Genomic DNA, 21845 nt, shown 5'->3' with positions numbered 1-21845 from the left:
TAATTTAAATATATCATATAGGCATTGATTCAAGCGCTACTGTTCTACTTACCGGCGTTAGGCGAATGTGCTTGAAAGCCCGGCATGAATAGCCAAGTATCACACCCATCAGGTATACTGTCAGCCGATAGTACGGCAGAATGTACATGTTGTCGGCAGTGTCGAATAGCTGTTTAACGCTGATGTAAGACAGAATATGGGACTATCTAGTTAATTCACAACAATTGAAAGAAGAGGCATACTTACGATGTGCCAAAATGCACGTAGTTCGCCAACCGCAGCTTATAGGTGATGTAGAACCGGTGTAGTGTCGTCACCAGAGCAATGATGACCAACGTGATCGTGCCTTTTTTGGGCCACTTCCAAATCAACCAAATGAACAATGGTGACACTGCAAACAGTTCCGTGTCGATGCCAATGTGGTGCGTATGCGTTAGACACATGTTTTTGAATCCAAAGTAATTGTGAATGAACATCAAATTGCGCCACCAATACTTTTTACACAGATCGCCATGGTTTGTGACAACCAAGTTCCACTGAGGACCGGAGCTAATGTACGGCAATACAAACGTACAGAACAAGATCAACGCTGCCAGTGGAGGAGCTATTCGAAGGATTCGTCCGATGTATTCTTGGTACAGTTTCACACGTTGGCCACGCATGAGTCGACCGATCAATGAGTATGTCGTCAAAAAGCCGCTGAACATGATGAAAGGATCCGTGAAAAGCGATGCAGCACGTCCAATAACTGTCCATGGTTGACCTAGGCCCTGTGAAAATTATTATCCGAGATATCTACCACGCTGCGTCAATCGCAGACAATTTTCCACCCTTTCATGCCCAGTTTAATGAAATAATGAGAAAATTAACCAATTTGACTCACCTCGCTCATCCTTGTTCGATTAATATAGGGATTATAGAATAGGGCCATTGATTTGTGTGCCACGATGAGAAGGAATGCATTCAAAAATCGTAGACCATGAATGCACGCAACGTCATTAGGGTCCTCTTTGACACAGAAAATGGTCTTGGTGTTACGGATCAACGAAAACGACGTAAGCCACTCATCTACAGAGTTAGCAATATTACAAAAAAGAGTTTTAGAAAAACAATTGATCGACTCAAAATACTTACTTTTGTTCTCGGATTTATACTCGTAGTATGTCGACAGGCACACCATTGCAATATAAGCGATGAACCCGATCCACACTAAGGCCGTGGTGTTCGTGTAGTAGCGATCCCAGATGGTATTCTTCAGCTGGCATGATTCTGGTTCGACGTCAACCTCCATTCGGAGACCGGTGCCCTGAGTTTGATCGTGTAGGAACTCTTCCAGAGATTTACGGACATCGTCGGCCGAACAAGCTGATGGAATGCACAGAGCCCAATTGACAGTGGAGAAGCGTGGTACTCGATGCCCTGGCTGAAGAGAAAAGAAGAATGAAGCTTAGAAATAGCAAGAACAGGTAACTAGTAAAAACAACAAACTTGATGTTTAGTTCAATGACGTAACTTAAAAATGACTATTAAAATTTTAGCTGGCAACTTGGCCAGGTTTGCCCCCCGCCAAGGGCGCCAAAATGGGGAATGCACAAACTCATCAGTTAAAGTTTCAAAAGAATATAATAAACAATTTATAATATAATAGACAATTTTTCTTAATCACTTTGAACAAAACATTCTCAACGCATTTTTGTAGATATTCAAGAACTTGCATATTTTTCAGGAATTGGAGAAGAATACCGAAGCGATCAAACAAGGCGCGTTGAGATTTGTGATCCTTATCGGCCAATTAATCGAGATGAAGGTTCACCGATACGATTATTTGGAACCTTGATAAGCGTTTATATACAGATATTTTTTTTATGTTGGAAGCCTCGGCAAAGCTCACAGACAGGATTCCATCTTCAAAATAGGAATCCCATTTTTTTAAGCTTTTTAAACTCCACCCAGAGTTGACAAAAAAAGACAACAGAAGTATGGGTGAGGATGAAGAGAAAATGAAATTAGCGGAATGTGAATTAAAGAGAGGGTGATGAGTGAAGAAGAAGAGCTAAGGAAACTAGAAATCGAGAAAGGAATAAGTGGAGCGTGGAAAAGATAGATGAATAGCCGACAAAGGCAGTTCATAAGTTTACTAACACAATTGTTATCAGATTACTTTTTTTTTTAAATATTTTAAAATAGAATGCTCGTTCTTTGAATGGTAAAGAGGGCGATTTGTTATATTTCCAACAGCTGAAACATACATATAGCAGTTATTACTGAAACTTATTTGAAACCTGGATTAAAACTCAAAAAGATCCAAACTTTTTGTTTATCGTAATGATCGACTTGATGGTGCATGTGGGGGAGTTGCAATCTTCATTCATAGGCGTATTAAACATTAACTGTTTACGTCATTTGAAACTAAAATTTTTGAAACGTTGGGTGTTTTTGTTGAAACACAGCTTTGTAAATATACTTTCATAGCTGACTGTTTGGGGCCTTCCTTAGACGAGTGGTTAAAGTCCGGGGCTACAAAGCAACGCCATGCTGAAGGTGTCTGAATTCGATTCCCGGTCGGTCCAGGATCTTTTCGTAAAGGGAATTTCCTTGACTTCCCCGGGCATAGAGTATCATCGTACCAGCCACACGATATACGAATGCGAAAATGGCAATTTAGGCAAAGAATGCTCTCAGTTAATAACTGTGGAAGTGCTCATAAGAACACTAAGCTGAGAAGCCGGCTCTCTCCCAGTGAGGACGATAATGCAAAGAAGAAAAAGAAGCTGACTATTTGCCTTTTCAATGCTCTGGACAGCAAGTTAAGTTATTTCAAAATGACTTGCAAAAATTGACTATCAATATGTCATTTTTTTCACATTGGTGTCTTTAATGCCAAACATCGCTCAATTTTATTTGAAGCAGAAATTTATTTGATGAGCTCTTCAGGATATTTCTCAATTCAATACCCTGATAGCTCTACATTGTTTCCTTTTCTAGAAACCTTTCTACGATTGATTTGGTTTTAACCGACTCTAGTCAACTTTGTAGCTGTCGTATTCTTTCAAAATTAAATCCATCTTAATTCATTTTTTCATACAACAGGCACATATTTTCTTAACACTCCGAACGATCACGAATCGTCCGCGTCGAAAATTCCTATTGCATATTCGGGTTCGTCTCAGTTGTGCTTGTGCGAAACAAAAAAGGTTTGCTGCGATAATCATAATTGCACTGATAGAAATAAGCTAGCGGAAACTATGGAATATTTTGTTTGACAAGATTTTTTTTTTCATATCTCTTCAAGACATTGTTTCATTCAACTCATTAATTTACATCCTTATACTACAGTAGCTCATGCTGATTTTGATTCTGATCATGTCCCTGTTACATTCCAAATATCCCATGAAGCAATTCTCAATCCTATCAGCTCCAAATTCAATTATTTTCGAGCCGAATGGAATACATATGAAGCATACATTGATTGTAATCTTTATGTTAGCATTGCTTTGCAAACAAATCTTGATATTGCCAATAATCTTGAAACATTAATAAATTCCATTGTTGAAGCAAGGGACATTGCAACACATAAATGTGAAGTAAAATTGATCCGTCTTAAAAACGTAAGGAGAACGCAATTTCAACCCGCTTTCGATCCTGCTATAAAAAATTATTTGGCAGGATCTTAAAAAAAAACGATTTTTTCGATTAACAATCAAAAATTTTGAAAATAAAATTTCTCAAACCCTGGCTCTAAACTCTTTTGGAAATTATCTAAATCCTCAGTAGCCAATACCGGATTTGAAATAGGAAAACAAATTATTACTAACTAATTGCGAAAAAGCTCACAAACTTGCTATGCACTTTGAAAGCTCGCGTAGTTTTAATTTAGGGCTAACTAGTCCAATAGAAAATGAAGTTATTAAGGATTTCATAAACATTCTTTATCAAGAGAACGTTTTCGAAAATTCCTGGCAGACTGATTTAGAACTATTATTACAGAAATGAAAAATATGTAAGCAGGGGCTTACATATTTTTCATTTCTGTAATAATAGTTCTAAATCAGTCTGCCAGAGGGCGATGATGGAATTTGTTACATCCTCACCAAAAAACTTCCAGAAAGTAGCTTATCATTAGTTGATATATTTAACAAATGTTTTTCAGTTGGCATTTTCCTGACAAATTGGAAAATGCCAAAGTTGTTCCAATTTTAAAACTGAACAAAAATCCTGCAGAAGCTTCCAGCTATCGTCCACTCTGTTTGCTTTCCTCCATCAGTTAATTTTTTGAAAAGGTCATTTTGAACAGAAGGATGGTCCACATCAATGAAAATTCAATTTTTACTAATGAACAGTTCGGATTTCGATATGGACATTCGACTACTCACCAACTTTTACGTGTAACAAATTTGATACGTTCCAAATATCTGAAGGCTATTCTACTGGTCTTGATCTTTTAGACATAGAAAAACCATTCGGCAGGCTTGAATGAAGGCTTGATTGTTAAATTAGAAACTTAAATTGTCCAACATAGGGTGCCGGTACCAATGGTTGTAATGTGCCAGTAGATTGGACTATGGAATAAAACGAACATTTTTGATAAAATTGACATGTGCTATTTTTGGTGATCTATCCACCATCTAGTTTAGTCGATTTGCCAAATTTCAGTTTTTTATTTTATCAAAAAGTCATATAAATAATTAAGTTTATACAAAAAATTTGCTCCCTTGCACCAGTAGTAGCCGTCGTGTTCCAGTAGTGGATCAACGGATGGAAGCAGTTTTTAAAATGGATGTATAAAAATGAAGAAAAGCTCTAGAGATGATCTTTATGCTTCATTCGATAAATATTAATTGCTGTTCCAAGGGAAAAATGTTAAACCTATGTAAAGATTTACCATTTTGTTTAAAATTCCTTGTATCATTCCCGAACGTCTACCAATGGAGCACTAGCGCACGTGTACCAATAGTGGCTCAAGCGATTTTATGGTAAAATATTAGTTTTATCACACTTTTTATATTTTTCCCATATAGAAGAGGTTGAAATCTTTTTGTTGACGCCAAAAGATCTCAAAGTTATCTGTCAAATCGTACACTTCAGGTTAATTATCAGAACTCCAGGTCTGAAAGATTTCCTGTAAGTGCTATTTGTTCCTCAAGGCAGCATTTTGGAATCAATATTATACAATATAGTTACCTCAGGGATGTCAAAAATCATTGTTTGCGGATTTTACCGGCTGTTTGGGCACGTCAGGAGTTAATCATCATTGTTAACTTCCTTTTCCCGATCAGCCTAGATAGCCGCGTAGTGTCGGTAGCGGTTGTTTCAATTGGCTAAGAATTAACACTACGGACTGCCTGTTCATGCGGCTTTAAGCTTACCGTGCCTAAAAATGAATGGTCAGGGGGGTTTAAATAAAACCTAACCGCAAACGGAGCCTGTGGAGTACCAGGGCGCCCTCTACAGTATACGCCCTTCCTGTGCTACCCGGAGCAATGGTGCAGGTGACCTTGTGTTTCTCCGAGATAATCGGCTGCCCTTCTTCAGTCTCAAGTCTGAGGCTAAATAAGGGTGGGATTATTTATACGTTGTAATTTAGTTTAAATTTTCACCTTTATGGTTTCGCATTATGCGTTTTACACAGTGTATTCTGTGCTTTTCGCCTTTGGCGACTTTTTAAGAGATATCAATCTGTTTTTTTCGCTTCTGGTCTTTTTCGTGCTGAGATTGCGAAAAGCTTAATCCTGCCTAGTTTAGGTAGTGGCTACGGTTATGATAGCTTAGATCAATCTTCAGCATAAAATAACAGCAACGATTAATCTTTGTAGACACATGCAAAATGGTACAGCTCAAGTGGCGTTAGTTCAAAAACCTCACTTTCCTAAAAGGAACTTCTATCTAGGAAATATTGTGAACCCAGTTTTTGCTGCTTTCAGATACATGAAATGGCAAACTCGAGTCCCAGGCCTCGTGCATGCGTGCTCGTAAATAGCGCTATATTGCTACACTCATTTCTGAGTTAACAACCAGAGTTGTATGTGCTGTCACAATTGATATTTCTGTTGGTGATTTCAATAGGAAATACGTCCTTCGTTTTGTGGTGTATTTACCACATGATGAACCATCCCCAACAGATGATTTCAAACGAGTTATCGTACACTGCCTTTGAAAAGGCTTTCTGCTGACTGTGGACAGTGATGCTAATACTCATCATATCATCTGGAGCAGCTCAGATATCAATTTGAGAGGCTCCAGTCTGATGGAATCCTAAAGTACTACAGATCTTGGATTACTTAACATAGGCAATCGCTCAACCTTCATGGTATCTAATAGAGAAGAAGTGTTAGACATAATTCTCTGCTCGAACAAAATCAGCCACGAGTTGACGAACTGGTAGGTATGTATCAGATGATGAATCATTATCTGATCATCGCTACATCTCTATGAACATATGAATGCAAATTCGCAGACCATCTCAACGCTTTCAAAATAAGTCGCGGGCCGCAAGATTTGTGAAGTCTGGAATTAACAGCTTTCGATAGGATTACAAAAATAATTATTTCTATGAAAACTGATGAAACGTTCTTTGAAACCTCATTGTTTCTCTGTCACTTGTATCCCTATGTTTCTCTGGCTCACTACATAGGGATACAAGTGACAGAGAAACAATCCAAAGTTTTTTTTTGAACTATGTTAGTTTATATAACAGAATTCATGAAAATTAAGTAATTGTGCAGAAAAACCGTTGGAAATACTGTTGGAAAGCTTGAAACAAAGTTTTATTAGTATACTTAATTCAAATCCGAGCAACATGTCCCTTACAGTGTTTGACAATACATTTGCTAATACTTCGATGTTTAATACAAAATTGTCTACATTAGATGTTTATATGTAAGTTAATGATGGACCGATTCATATTAAATTTTCACAGAAATGAACACAGACATAACTTGAAATTTAACATATAGTTTTCACTGCTTTTTTAACGATTTAAAAACAATAACGGTTTAACGGGGCCTAGATAGCCGTAGCGGTAAACGCGCAGCTATTCAGCAAGACCAAGCTGAGGGTCGTGGGTTCGAATCCCACCAGTCGAGGATCTTTTCGGGTTGGAAATTTTCTCGACTTCCCAGGGCATAGAGTATCTTCGTACCTGCCACACGATATACACATGCCAAAATGGTCATTGGCATAGTAAGCTCTCAGTTAATAACTGTGGAAGTGCTCATAAGAACACTAAACTGAGAAGCAGGCTCTGTCCCAGTGGGGACGTAACGCCGGAAAGAAGAAGAACGGTTTAACTAAATTGATTTTTTTTGACAAATTCTAAAAATTTTCACAACTTTTAAAATTTACGAAATAGATTGATAGTATGTTTAGCAAAGTTGTACATTTAGATGAGATGAACAATTATGCTAGAGACATTCACTTTGTAGATCTTTTATATTTAAAGGTAAATCGTTTCTGATTTTTCGTAAAGAAAATTGACTTTTAGAAAGCTGGAATATTCAAATGACTGTGGGCAGAACAGTTGATTTTATATTACACTTTATACCATAAAGATGGATAAACGCAGACATTTTTTACATGATTTCAATGCCTGAAATTTCAAGAACAAAGCTGCAGGAGTAAAGGAATAAAAAAAACCCTACCATAAAAAATAACATGCGGGCCGCATTAAGATTCAAAATCCATTCGCGGGCCGCACAAAAGCTACTCGAGGGCCACTTGCGGCCCGCGCACCGCGGTTTGGTGACCACTGAATTATACCAGGGTAAAATCTAAAATTAGTGATGCATAACAAAAAAATACTCAAAAGTTAAAAACAAAAAAAAAAACTCAAATCTCTTGTTTAGGTCGTCTCGTACCGTTCTATGTCGCCATTTACCGTGCACCGTGGTGTACCATTTGAATCTATGACATTTGGTCGAATGATATTTGGTCGAATGACGTTTGGTCGAATGACATTTAGTCGAAAGTACATTTGGTCGAATGGAGATTTCATCGAATGAACATTTCGTCGAAAAGTATTTAATTGCTTCAAGAAGCATATGATATTTGATTCAAAGGACATTTAGTCGTTAATTTGGTCTAATAGAGACTTTTCAGATTATTTTACAGAGTGTCATTTTGACATTAATACACAGGGATTGGGATTGAAAGAGCGGAAAGCATGTATGGTAGGATCTATTACTGGAGGTTGCAGGTGCAAGAACAACATGATAGAGTGCAAGAAATCTAACTCCAAGATATTTTGGGATTCCAGTTGACCATCCAGACTCTCCACGAAAATCGATTGACCCCTGACGTTGTTGACGCTACATGATGTAATTTTTCTTATTCAGGCTTATTCTGCGAGTCGATAGAAATCATCATTTCCACTATCAAACCCACAAGTTTGCCCATGTAATGTGATTTAGCTGGAAGTAACAATCATAACAATAATTCACCATGAGTAGGAAACTATTTTACAGGCATTATAATAATCGAAGGACTTCATCAAAATCGTTTCCTAAAAGCCATGGCCACCAAAACTCGTACACTTTAGAGCAATTACACTCGAAGTTGTCATAGGATAAAGATCAACAAATGTATATAAAGAACGATTACATTAAAGAATAATGAATTCAACAATGTTAATTATTACAATAACTGAGCATTTGATATTTTGAAAGAATAAAGAATTATGTTTCCAACGTCAAACAATGAGTACATATACCTTTGAACTTCGGCAAAATGTTGTAAAAAAATGTCCCGTCTTCCGATCCAAAATTGGATGAAGAATGAGTACATGTAAAAGAATAATTAATTCTATATATGCACTAATACATGCATGCTAACCACGCTCTAAAGCATAGATTCCAAATTTAGATAGTTTCATCATTGACATCTGATGAAGGTATGTTTGCCCAAAATAAGATCATTCATTGTGCAAAATATATCAGTTGAACTAAACGTTTTTTCGCACAAAATAATATTTTAAGGTCATTCGACCAAACGTCCATTCGACCAAATGTCCCTTCGACCAAATGTCCCTTCGACCAAATGTCCCTTCGACCTAATGTCCCTTCGACCAAATGTCCCTTCGACCAAATGTACTTTTGACCAAATGTCATTCGACCAAACGTCATTCGACCAAATGTCCTAAAGCCGTACCATTTAACGTGCGTATAGTTTTCGTCATGATTTAATTTCGGAAATTGTTGTTTTATACATTGACTGAAATATTTAGCTCTAGTGAATTTATTATTCTTTGAAATTAACATCATTCTTAGAAAAAAAGGTCAAGTTTTTATTTTATTAGTCAACGCTGTGAAGGCTTGCATTATTTATTACTCTTTTGAAATGTCATCGTTCTTTGTAATGAACTGCTGATCTTCATCTGATGGAAGAATTCGGAGAGAGTGCTTGGGATCATTCTTTGAATTCCGGGTCTTTCCGCTTACGGAAGTGGGTAAGATTTTTGAATGCGGAAATCATAATTAAAACGACAGGAAAAAGTTGCTTTAAGGAAAACATTTATGGCCAATTGGCTTATTGTTACTTCTAGCTTAATAAAATTCCTCAAGCAAATATATGGCTTTGATGACCTCGGATGAATAACATAGTTTGCAGTAGAAGCTTTGAATTATTAAAAATTAAAATTATGCTGATTTTATGAATCGGGTAAAGGGAGACGAGCTTACTGAGGAGACAAAAAATGGCTTGCTTCCTTTTAAGATCAACTTATCTCGAATTGTAGAACATGCCTGAACGAAAAAGCAGCATGAAACGTTAAAAACGCAAGAGGTGATCAATATGTTGAGAGAGCGTCCATCAAATTGAATATCAAAAATTTGCTAATCGTTCAGAAATTTTAGTAAAATGGCTGATACTTTTTCAATTATTCAATCTCTCTTGTATTAGCGACAAAATGCTACTCTTGACTATAGTCAGACTAAACGTAAAACTCTGTTTCTATACGATTAAGATTCGACCACTTTCCTTTCCACGAAATATCGGTTTGACCAAATATCATATGCTTTCTGTTGCAACTAAACCTTTTCGACCAAATGTCCATTCGACGAAATGTCTATTCGACCAAATGTACTTTCGACCAAACGTCATTCGACTAAATGTCATTCGACCAAATGTCTTTCGACTAAATGTCATAGATTCTGAAAAAATAGCTAAATCATTTTTTTTTTCATTGAAATCGTTATAGGAGGTGTGGCTGTATTGTCCAAGCCATTTCATATACGCTTAAAACCTATATATGGAGTAGTTAAATCACGTCATAACAATAAATCCAATAAAACCCAATAATTTCAAGCCTTTTACACTAATGCACGATAATAGGAACCATGCATATTGAAAAGGGTCCATTCATTGTGCATTTGTGTTTTGACTGAAACACAATAAAAAAAATCTAATTTGCATAAAATATCATGGTTCATACGATGAAATACATCTTACTAGAAGTATCTACAGCAAAATCTTATTAAAGTTATGAAAAATGTGATATTCTATCGTTAAAATGAAAAATGTGAATTTTTGGCGTTTCAACTAAGAGTTTTTAAAAATCCCATTATCAAACAGAATTTACATGATTTTGACTACACAAACTAGATTTTTCAAAATGTTTTGTGACAAGAACTACTTCATTTCATCATCTGTCTGAATGGAATCACCGTGCGGGTGACTTAACGTATGTTGTTAACGAAATTAGCATAGCATAAGTATTTATGACCTACAATTCGTAGTTGGTACTCCGTGATTGACTAGAATAATCGAAGTTGCACAAGGAATTAAGAGATGTAGCTTGGGAGTAGCTTTCGATCTTCAATGTACTCCAAATAATAAAAAGTCAATACCAGCCACGTCCTTAAGGTCATCGGGAAGGAAAGGAATATTAGTGTGATATCCATTGCTACCAGAGAACGAGATCACCTCTGCATCTCCATATTTTAACCTTAGTTTAAAAAATCACCTATCAGTACTCTAAAGACAACGTAAAAAGACAGTAAGTTGACACTTTTAGCGTCGAACCATTCAAAGGTAATTTTTATAATGATGAAAATCAGGTAAAATGAAAGGTATGGGGTTTTCAATGTTAATGCATAGGAATCCACATCGACACTTACAGTAACGTTTTTTTTTTTAAATCAATTCATTGAAGTAACATATTCACCGTTGTCATGATAAAAATATGTTTCATGATATAAATAAAGGCATGAAACCAAATTGTTTATCTATCCTTAGTTGAGCAGCTGTAAGCTACTTTAATCAGCATGCTGATTCACAAAAGCAAAATATCCGGCGCCGCGAAAACCTAAACTTGATTGCACACAGAACGCATGCAAAATAAAACGAGAAATATTACTTCGGCCACGAAACCAAACAAACGATTTTTCTGTTTTTTACTAGTGAAGATGAAACCAAGCCAAAATTCAAACCCTCAAGAGCACAAATCTAGAGAACCAGGCAGTGGCTCAAGCCGAAATCTTGATCGATTAGACATATCGTAATCCGGGGTAACATTGATCAGCGGGGTAACATTGATCGGGATGACTCATCTTGTTAAACGTTTAAATAAAGATATATTGATGAAGCATTTTCGAACCATGAATGGTGCCTCTCTTTCGTATATTTATAAGCTAATGATAATTAAAGTTTTTGCCAAAATTGCGTTTAGTTCATGCGCAAATTGTTCAACTTTTCGAAACAATGATTTCTATCATTTTCACTGACACTACCGACAATTCATGTCTCACATGAGTTCTGCAGACGATGTGATCAAGGAAAATGCGGGTGTTACTAAAAATGGCATCGCCGAAAACGATTCCGTTGTCAAATCTTTCATAAGTTTATTCATTTAGGCAACATTATCTAAATACTATTACGAATGTAGAATTTCCTGAGGAAATTGCCTACTTTTAGGCGTATTACGCGGTTCAAGGTGTTTTTAATTTTGAAATAACTCAAAAAGTAAATGACTTGTAAGAGTTTGGTCTTCATATTCGGCTTCAGGGGCCCTGATTTTAGTAAGTAACGACATTTCCAGTATTAGCGAACGTTGTTTACTTGGGTGATCAATGTTACCCCATATCAGCTGAATCAAAAAATCACTTGAAACATTTATTTAAACATGTTTAAATCTTTCGAAAAACAAAATAAAGTACATAGCTAGGAGCAGTGGGTGCCAGTACTTGTTTTAAAAATATGAAACTTGTAACATTTGTATTGTGTAATGAAAAATTTAAGAAAAACTAAAAAAATGATCAATGTTACCCCGGATTACGGTACCAGCAAGTGACCAATCGACCAAGCCCTCAGCCCGATCCACTGTCCGGCTCTCCGAACCCGTGTACCTGAAAATTTAAGGTCCAGCTTCGATGCAATTTCACCTTCTGCTTGGGCTTTAACGAAGCACTGCCCAGCAGAACCCATGCAGAATAAACCGACTTATTTCCTATATAGACACTTTTTTTTTCTAAAACTGCGCCAGCCGTTTCACCGGCCGAATCTGATAATTTGCGTAGATGATAAAAACGTGAATTTTCAACATCTGTTTACGCGCACTGCCTACAACGATCGATGTAATATGTTGTTAAAAAATGTTAATAAAAACTTAATTTGGTTTTATCCAATTAGGATGATAATGTTGCCTAACGAAGTACACCTAGATATAAAAAAAATGAATGTAATGTTTGAAATGATACTAATTTAGTAAAAAAGAAGTAGAATGTCACAACCATGATTCGCAACTTCGGACATTAAGCCGAAGTTAATTATCTTTATTATTTATAAAATATCTTAAAAGTTGTCATATTATCAACTTTGTCAATAAAACTGAACTACCTGATTATGCTTAGTGAGTAAGCTATGATCTCACAGCTTCATTCTTACCTCAATTGCATGCCTTAGCAATGACGCCATGAAGAAAAGTTGTCCTACGAGTTCCGATCTCCGAGCCGCGCAGACGAGCCCCCGGTTTGAATAATTCTCACGATAATCAAAGATTAATATGGCAAAAACGAATGTCGAGTAGGCATTTAGCGAGAAAACGTGCAGCCTTCGCCGGCGCACAAGGTTCGCCCTAAGCGTGTTGCACTGGCTACGATATCAAGAGTGCAACAGGTTTTACACTCATTACAAGGGTGCAATTTACGGTAGGTGGCCTTACCTACGGCACCGAAACGAAGTACTAATAATGAGATTATCAATGAAGCGGCTGCGACGGTGTGTCTCAAACCGTTGTTAACGATAAAAATTCTTAAATCCTCAAATTTGGCGCCCATAATTGGAAAGATTCAGTATTCGAGCATCTTTTCTTTAAATTTTAAAAAATTTCAGAGGGTATTCACATGCTTCATTATGAAGCATACTGCTACATACTACATACACACTTTTCTATACTTTACATGTAAATAATGCCTATAATTTTTGTAAATGTACTAAACACTGCAACTTCTGATTCTTTCAACGAAATTATTTCAATTTCTCAGATGAGATGCTTGGAAATCATCACACTAGTTTCCCGTCATGTTGGACGCAATTCTAAAGAACGATCAATTTTTAAGTGCAAAAGTCCTCAAACTTTTATGTGTAATATTAGTTTTTTTCCTAGAGTGTGGCTATTTTTCGTTAATAATGGTTTCAGACACACCGTGGCGGCATGTACTTACATCGCTGAGCTGACTGGTAAGAATTCCACGCGACTGTGCCAAGCTGAGCACGTGCTGCAGGAAAACAGCATTGGAGACGACACTCGGTTGAATGGCGGCGAGACAGTACTGTCCCTGTAGATTCTGCTGATCGGCGGCGTTGTTTTTCTCTCCGCCGCGAATTTTCAGACACTGATCGTAATCGCCGAACTGGTTAACGTTTCCGTTCAGAATGCCGGAACTGAGCTTGGCGCTGGAGTCGTGCACTGTGGAAGGAAGAGACGGGTGAACGATTACAACTGGTGCCGTTTAATGATTGTATGTATAAAAATGCTAGTAAGTAAAAAAATTGTGAATAAGGGAAAGTCTTAAACAATAATTCAAAGCGTTTACTGATAGCTTTAAGGATGTCATTCTAAAGCTCAAGAACAACAAGGCCGCTGACAAGGATGGTATTGAAGCCAAACTCATTAAGCTGAATCTGGAGAGTTACATAGTATGTCCCAGGTTCCCACTTCTTCCAAGAAAAAAAATCGCAGCAAGCCTTGCGCGCGGGTGGCTGCGTTTCGAATTTTCTGTCACGTTTACTTCGGTTCCGTTTTCTATTTCTTTTTTTTAACTTGGCTAGCAAAAAATAGAATAAAAAATGCCGGTTGAATATTTTCAAATGTGGAATAAAGTAATGAAAGTGTGTTTTCGCAAAGTTTAAAATTATGTGATTCCACTGGTGGTTCGGCCGAACAATCGCGAGTGTCATTTTGCGAAAAGATGGTGGAATCGCCAGTGCTTTGCAGCAGTTAGAAACAACCAGCCTTCCATGCGTGTGAGAAACGAGCGATGATTTGCTGAGGGAATTCGAAGAAAGAGTTGGATGAGTTTGTTCCGATATGTGGCTAATGTGCCTTACCCTTCCCATTAACACTCCACAATATCCCGTAACACCTATGAGAGGTCGTAGAGTTCCCTGCATCTTTCTTAAGTAGGTGTTCATTTAACAAACCCTCCCCAATCCCCAGCATTCGCAAGGACGTGGCCAGGACAGCTCTCAACTGTTGAAGGATGCGTCTTTCTTGCCTAAGAAGCAGGGATTAGTCCCAAACAGAGTTGCTCGCTGTCACTATCAACGCTTAAAATTTGCTGATTCGTATAGGCCTACTACGATACAATTCGGATCAATCTCTATCACATCAACATCATTCTGTTCACTCCATCTCCAATGCATTGATGGCAATAGACTATGGATATCACTGATGGGCCATGTTTTGCCTTAAATTAAGCTAATATAATGGCAATTCATCATTACGATATTTTTGACAGTGCTGCAAATAGATCGAAACTACGTGTTGATCACTGAAAAACATTAATAGCATGGATAATTACCACGTGATCACTCATTGTGCAGTGATTCTGATCTAGAATGCGATGTCACATCACTGCTGTTGGTTGTCAAATCAAAGTGATATTGATAGCTCGTAATTGATATTGATAGTTTTAGAGCATCAGACATCAGCTGATATGATTGATATTAAGCAACTCTGGTCCCAAATCTCTGGCTTTGGTTACGGACGGGAAGGAGACAACCCTCATACAACAACGGTCTAGGACTGTACCACCTACGAATTAGGGCGAATTGCTTAATGCTAATGCTAATGCTAATATTTAAACAATCAGCGATTTTATACAATCATCTTTATTAATATTTCAACTGAACTTCATCATCGTCACCCATACTGAAATTTTCTAACACAACTCACAATAAAACAATGAAATAATAAAAATGCTCTTTGCTGAATTATCGAGTAGTTTAGAAACGATGATGATAGGACGATTAACAAATTAAGGATAACATTCGTATTTGATGTCATCATTATTATCCAGGCTGTTCCATCGAGAGTATTGATATAATATGTCTTGTTAACTAAACAACTAACTAACAAATGAAAAAAAAAAAACAATATTTTCCAAGTCGATAAAGCATTGATTTTTATTTAACTTCAAACTTTAGTTTTTTTATTTATAAATAAAATCGTTTGGACACGAATACAATTTAATATTCAAATAATGATTTAAAGCTTCATAAAATCTGTTTGATCGTCAAGACAATTAAAAATTTCTTAGAAAACTTTTAATCTTATCATATTAATGTATTGAAGCTGAATCATCATTTTACAACTTAAGTTTAATAATTCAGGTAAAGTTTGATAAAAAATTACTTGTCATATTTATCAGCGCTACTCTTTTTACCGAAATTAAATGATAAGACTAATTGACTGATTTGGTGAGTTTTTTCCTATTAAACTACTTAATTTCAATTATATCAGGGGTTGGTTTACATCACAGGGTAGGGTATTTTTTTTCTCGTTTCAGAGAGCGAGTAATGGCGCTTAAACCAAATCTCATTAGCTAGGACACAAGATGGAAATATCTGTGTCCCATCCCTGGAAGACAAACGCACATGGAGTGACATTAACTTTCTTAGCTACGTCCCTCCCATTGTTGGCAGAATCATTCCATTCACACTTGCACACAATGTTACCTCTGAGATAGGTCCCAATGTTTAATTTCTTCTTTTTCTTATGTAAATATTTATTCTTCGTTTATATTTTGTCTCCTTTTCTATATACATGTAAATAATTATCCCCTAACTATAAAATTTGTAAATACTTATATAAAACTATTCCCTAACTATAAAATTTGTATATATGAAATCTGTAAATAAAATTTGAATTCAAATCCCGTCCCATAAAACCCTACATCGTCATTCCTTCCTCTTGCAATAAACTAACATGGCGCACAATACCAACTGCGCAAAAACAAATTGCTCCCGGGAAATGTTCCGCGAACACAGATTTTTGCAGCATCATGAATTTGCTTAAAAGCCAATGTTGGAGAAGGCAAAGGCCTCTTTTCGGTAACAAAGTTCGAATTGTTTAAACCGTACGTCGAATTTAAAAAGTTAATCCTCTTCGCAGGAACAAAGTTATAAGTTTTGTGCGACGCGAGTGGTCCCAAGTTGCTGCGGTTGTGATTGTGCCGATGAATCACCGCCCGACAAACCGACCAACCGGCGACCGACAAATGACCGCCAACCAGCGCCAGGTGATAAAAAGTGCAAATCCTTCCAAATAACCCTATTTCCCTTTCCTTAAGAAACCTAATAAATCTAACAAATGAATTTAAATTTTATATAATCTTTAGAGTGTTCAATTATTTTACTACGATTCCCTTTTTTCTATGTTTTGTTGAATTCCATTTTGCTGAATTAGTGTGAGAAGTGAGTCCGCCCAGAAGATAAACGATTCTCCCGGATAGACCCTGAGAGGGCTTAAATGTAAATAATTCTGTAAATTTCTTTTTGTAGTATTATTAGTGTAAATTTTTATTTGATCTTTTTTCTTAGTTTTTTTAATTGAATTAATTTGAATAGCAAATGTGTGAATTAGATAATTGTCTTACAACAATTACAAAAAAATACTAAGTTACACTTACACTAAATTTGAATCCGGTCGTATCACTCGCCTATAGTGAATCCTAGATCATTCCCTTCCCTATCATCCAACTCCTTAACATCTATGAGGGCGTCGGTGAGTCGCTGTCCTCTCTTCAAGTTGGTGTCATATCATCATTATCCTTAACTTTCCTCGTAACGGAAAAGATGGGCATGAGGACGGACCTGGTGTAGTGGTTAGAACACACGCCTCTCACGCCGAGGACCTGGGATTGAATCACATCCCCGAGATAGTCACTGACAAAAAAGTTGTAGTGACGACTTCCTTCGGAAGGGAAGTAAAGCCGTTGGTCCCGAGATGAACTAGCTCAGGGCTAAAAATCTCGTTAATAAAGAAAAAAAAAAAAGATGGGCATGGCCGGCAATGGAAATTGTCATGTCTTTCCATCTCTAACTTCCGATTGAACAGTTATTTGATTCTTAATAGTTTTTCATAAGTAACACTGCGGAACACGTTTTTGTCTCAAGCACCAAAATACCGCTATTCGCTTGCTGAATCCATTGCCGTTTTCAAAATTATCATAGCACGTCTAGTTTTTGAGATATTAGCTGTAGAAAATGCAAAAATTGACTATTTTGGCCAACTTGCATGCAAGTTTCCCAGCTTGTAAGGCAATTTATTAGCTTAGTTTGACACAGAATTCAAACTTTATGTGTATAACAATACTTATCGGCAAAGTTTATAATATTTTCGATGCGGAAAAGTTATTTTTTGATGGTTTAAAAAAGTATTGTATATTCCCATATAAGAGAAACGACGAATTTTGTATGGAGAAAGCAAGCATGTCGAAAAAATTGGTTTAATCCAAATTTAATCGCCCAATTTCGATCAAATGTAATCCAAAATGAAAGTTTAAGTGCAAAATAGCATGCTTAGTGGATTAGATCACAAAAAAGTTTGATAAATTATACTTTAAATTTAATGTAAACATCAATAAAACCAGTGTTTTATACAACTTTGGTGACCTGTAGCTAAAAATTGTGACGTGCTGGAACATATCTGAAAATGGCATCAGATTCAGCAACCCCAAATCTACTCGAGACACATAATTTGATCCTTGAGACACGCAAAAATGTCATTTTTGTTACGCTGTGTAATTGGAATAAGAGTGGTAAAGTAAATAACATGACAGTCTTCAGTATGCAATCTACGAAATACTCCGTTACCACGCAACGCAACGCAACGCTTCCAAAATCCTGTGTAACTTGGGGGCCTATTTTGTAAATCGAGCACATTCATGTGACTCGTCTGTAATCACTGTCGATCAAAGTAAGCATGCATGTTTCAGATGTCACTCGTCGACTCCCATAGTAATCCAGTCACATAGAGTGACAACTGTCGAAAAACTCGAGTGACAGACCGTGTCGAACGATATTTTTTGGTCGACAGTGAGTCCAGTCGTGTCATTTTGATCGACTCGACTTATAAAATAGACCCCTTGATTTTCAATTGGACTAAAGAGTCTTAAATTAAATAGTATTAGTTAGTAATAATTTGATTTCCTCTATCAATGCCGGAATTGGCGCAAGGGTTTTTTTTTCAAAATTTCGGATAATTTCCAAAAGGGCTTAAAGTCAGGGTTTAATTGAGATTCAAATATTATTCACAAAGTTTATAAGACTGATCAAGACTTTAAAATCATCGTCTGTAAGCAAGGATACGAATTTTACTACCATATCGGATTCTCATGGGCCAACACAAAATGTGTGTTATTTTCAAACATCCTGAAAAAACGACTTTGTGCTGATATTTGCCTAATTTTCTCATACTTCACGACACACAAAGATGCTTAGTAGACCTGTTCATATTAAAAAAATGGTTGGAAATCTACCGGTGAAGCAGTATTTGATATTCTCATGCCAAAAACAAGGTCTGGTCAAATTTTCAGCACATTTGATGGAGATTTCAATATGCTTCAAGTTAAAAATGTGTTTTTGGGCTTATTTAAGGTTTGAAAAATCATAACTAGCATGTGGAAAATCAAAACCACTTGCTATTACCACTATTTGAAAGCTAATTCTATTCTGTTAAAGTTTGTCGAACACGCTAATAAGATTAAATTGAGTTTTAACATTGTTTGATCCAAATTTGTTCTTCGCAGTACCCAGAAATTACAGTTTTCTCAATATATATGGTATATAAAACACCCATTGACATTATTTTTTCAGACCCTAGTTAACGGGAATCAAACATAATAAATTTATGAATTCATTGACCATCAACAGCTTACATGTTGTTTAAGGCAATAAATTACAAGAAATGCCCAAAGACCGAACACCGCATCGCAACCTGATGATTGATAAATAACTACCTATTTTTTACAATTGATTTTCGCAAGATAAATGGTAACTTTGAACGGGATTGATTTTTAGATATGCAGAGTCATCATGTCTGGAAATTGAAAATCCGAAAAATTTCATGCAGGCATGCTTTTCAGTGAAAACACTTTCCGAAAAAAGAGATTTTCAAGAACCTTGAGATACAAACCTCAACCAAACTATGTCAAAACTTGCTCCAATCATAAAATCGTGTTCGGAAAAAGTTCGTAGAATTGGATAAACTACTATGTAAAGGTATTTCCGATAAATTTTGATGTTTCGTTCGGTAGTTATGATTTTTTAAAGCTTGAAAAGAGCTCAACACATAATTGAAGCACACTCATATTCACTCTAAATTGAGTGAAATTTTGACCAGAAGTTCATTTCGCAAAGTATTTGTTGGCTGGGGGAGTTTCCAGACATTTTTGAAAATATGAATAGGTCTAATGCTTAGTATTGCGAACCATTATTTATTTATTTAGTTGGTGTTACATCAATTAATTTGATAAAACTTCGTTAACGATGCTACGCCAATTTACTCGGTCCATGGCTGTGTCTCTCCAACTTCGATTTTGGCCCACGTTCTCCAGATCTTGTTGCACTTGATCTAGCCACCTCGCTCGCTGAGCTCCCCGCCTTCTTGTGCCAACCGGATTCGACGCGAACACCATCTTTGCAGGGTTGTTGTACGGTACTCTTGCAACATGCCCTGCCCAGCGCACCCTTCCTGCTTTCGCAACCTTCTGGATACTGGGTTCGCCGTAGAGCCTAGCGAGCTCGTGGTTCATTCTCCGCCGCCACACACCGTTCTCCTGCACTCCGCCAAAGATCGTCCTAAGCACCCTTCGTTCGAACACTCCAAGTGCTTGCAGGTCCTCTTCCAGCATGGTCCATGCTTCATGTCCATAGATGACCACCGGTCTTATAAGCGTTTTGTACATGGTACATTTGGTGCGGGGGTGAATCTTTCTCGATCGCAGCTTCTTCTGGAGCCCATAGTAGGCGCGACTTCCACTGATGATGCGTCTCCGTATTTCACGACTAACGTTGTTATCAGCCGTTAACAAGGATCCGAGGTAGACGAACTCATCAACCACCTCAAAAGTATCCCTATCTATCATAACACTGCTTCCTAGGCAAGTTCTTGCGGACCATATGGTCGGAGTGGATCAAGTGACATTTTTCATATTTTGAGAAAAATGTGTTCAAAGTCTTAGACTAACGTTCTGTAATTTTTGAACTCGTTTGATTTTGGTTCAATATTTCTACACATCTTTGTGTACTTCCAAACAATATAATGTGGATCAATAATCATGAAAAATCATAATCCAAACCTCTGATAGAACGATTTTTTTGATGGACAATGTGTACTTGGTCCACTCTGACTGAACTAAAGACCACCGTTCATTTAGTTGGTTCACTCTAACTGAACAATTTATAGGAAAATAACAATCATTTATTGCTTTTCTGCTCAAACTGAGTGCATATCTCTAAGATAAGCAGATTATCAAGACCCTTCGACGCCAGTATCGTAAACTCTTCAATAATCCATTCGTCAATACCGAAATCAGTGGCATTACGATAGCTTGAAAATTAGAGTTTTGCAGGGTCAGGGCATTGAAGACCAGAAATATTCAAATATTTGTTCAGTCAGAGTGGACCAAGTAAAAATCTTGAGTACCAACCAAAATATAATGGTCCAATAAGCGGGTTCTAGCACATTCCATACTTACACCATAGAACTACCATAAACTTATATTGGACTCTCAAATTGTCTCAAAAAAGGCAATAGTCAATCAGTTTGTTGCTTTTCAACACTTGGTCCGCTATGTCTGCACAGAAAATGTTGCAATTTCTGACCACCCATCCAAATATGGTAAATGGTCAAAAATCAAAATCAAATGCATCGAATTACGTAATATTTATAAATTTCTATTGATGGGTAAGTAGAAGAATCATTCAATGTCGAAAAATCTGACAAATCTCTTGAAATGTTTTTCATTGTCTCGCATTCCTCAGCGCGCTTATCATTTTCGCTATTATGGTAATAAGCACTTGGTCCACTCTGACTGCACACTTTTATCGATTTTTATTGATCATCGAAAGTAAATTTGTTACATATCTCTCGAAAATTACGGCATTCATCAAATCAGGTCAAAGTGAAACGGAGGTAAGGTAATTTAGCATCTAATGAGAGAATAATCCAATTTTCCCATGTTTTGTACTTGGTCTCCTCTGACTTAACGCTGACCATATACTTTACAAAAAAGAAGATGAAATCGTTCCCGGAGCAGTTTTGAAGAAGAGTTATACCCTGCCGAGGCTGTTTCCCAGTTGCTGTCGAGGCTACTTCTGCTACATATGTGTTACAGTGCCACGTACACTGG

At 36.8% G+C, this 21845-nt stretch overlaps 1 protein-coding gene across 1 annotated transcript in view; it reads right to left on the bottom strand.

Annotated features, from left to right (window-relative positions):
* LOC5570704 (O-acyltransferase like protein) overlaps positions 1-21845 on the bottom strand; it is a 70657-nt gene that overhangs the window by 24496 nt on the left and 24316 nt on the right. Inside the window, exons 3-7 of the mRNA XM_021845286.1 lie at positions 13653-13897; positions 1135-1423; positions 884-1068; positions 247-770; positions 53-179 (exon numbers count right to left, since the gene is read on the bottom strand). Of these exons, the coding sequence (XP_021700978.1) occupies positions 53-179; positions 247-770; positions 884-1068; positions 1135-1423; positions 13653-13897 (1370 nt within the window). The remainder of the gene's footprint in view (positions 1-52; positions 180-246; positions 771-883; positions 1069-1134; positions 1424-13652; positions 13898-21845) is intronic.

Source organism: Aedes aegypti, chromosome 1 (genome assembly GCF_002204515.2).
Source record: "Aedes aegypti strain LVP_AGWG chromosome 1, AaegL5.0 Primary Assembly, whole genome shotgun sequence".
NCBI classification, from domain to species: domain Eukaryota; kingdom Metazoa; phylum Arthropoda; class Insecta; order Diptera; family Culicidae; genus Aedes; species Aedes aegypti.
Note: the sequence above shows the minus strand (reverse complement) of the source record. Positions and strands in the feature narration are given on the sequence as shown.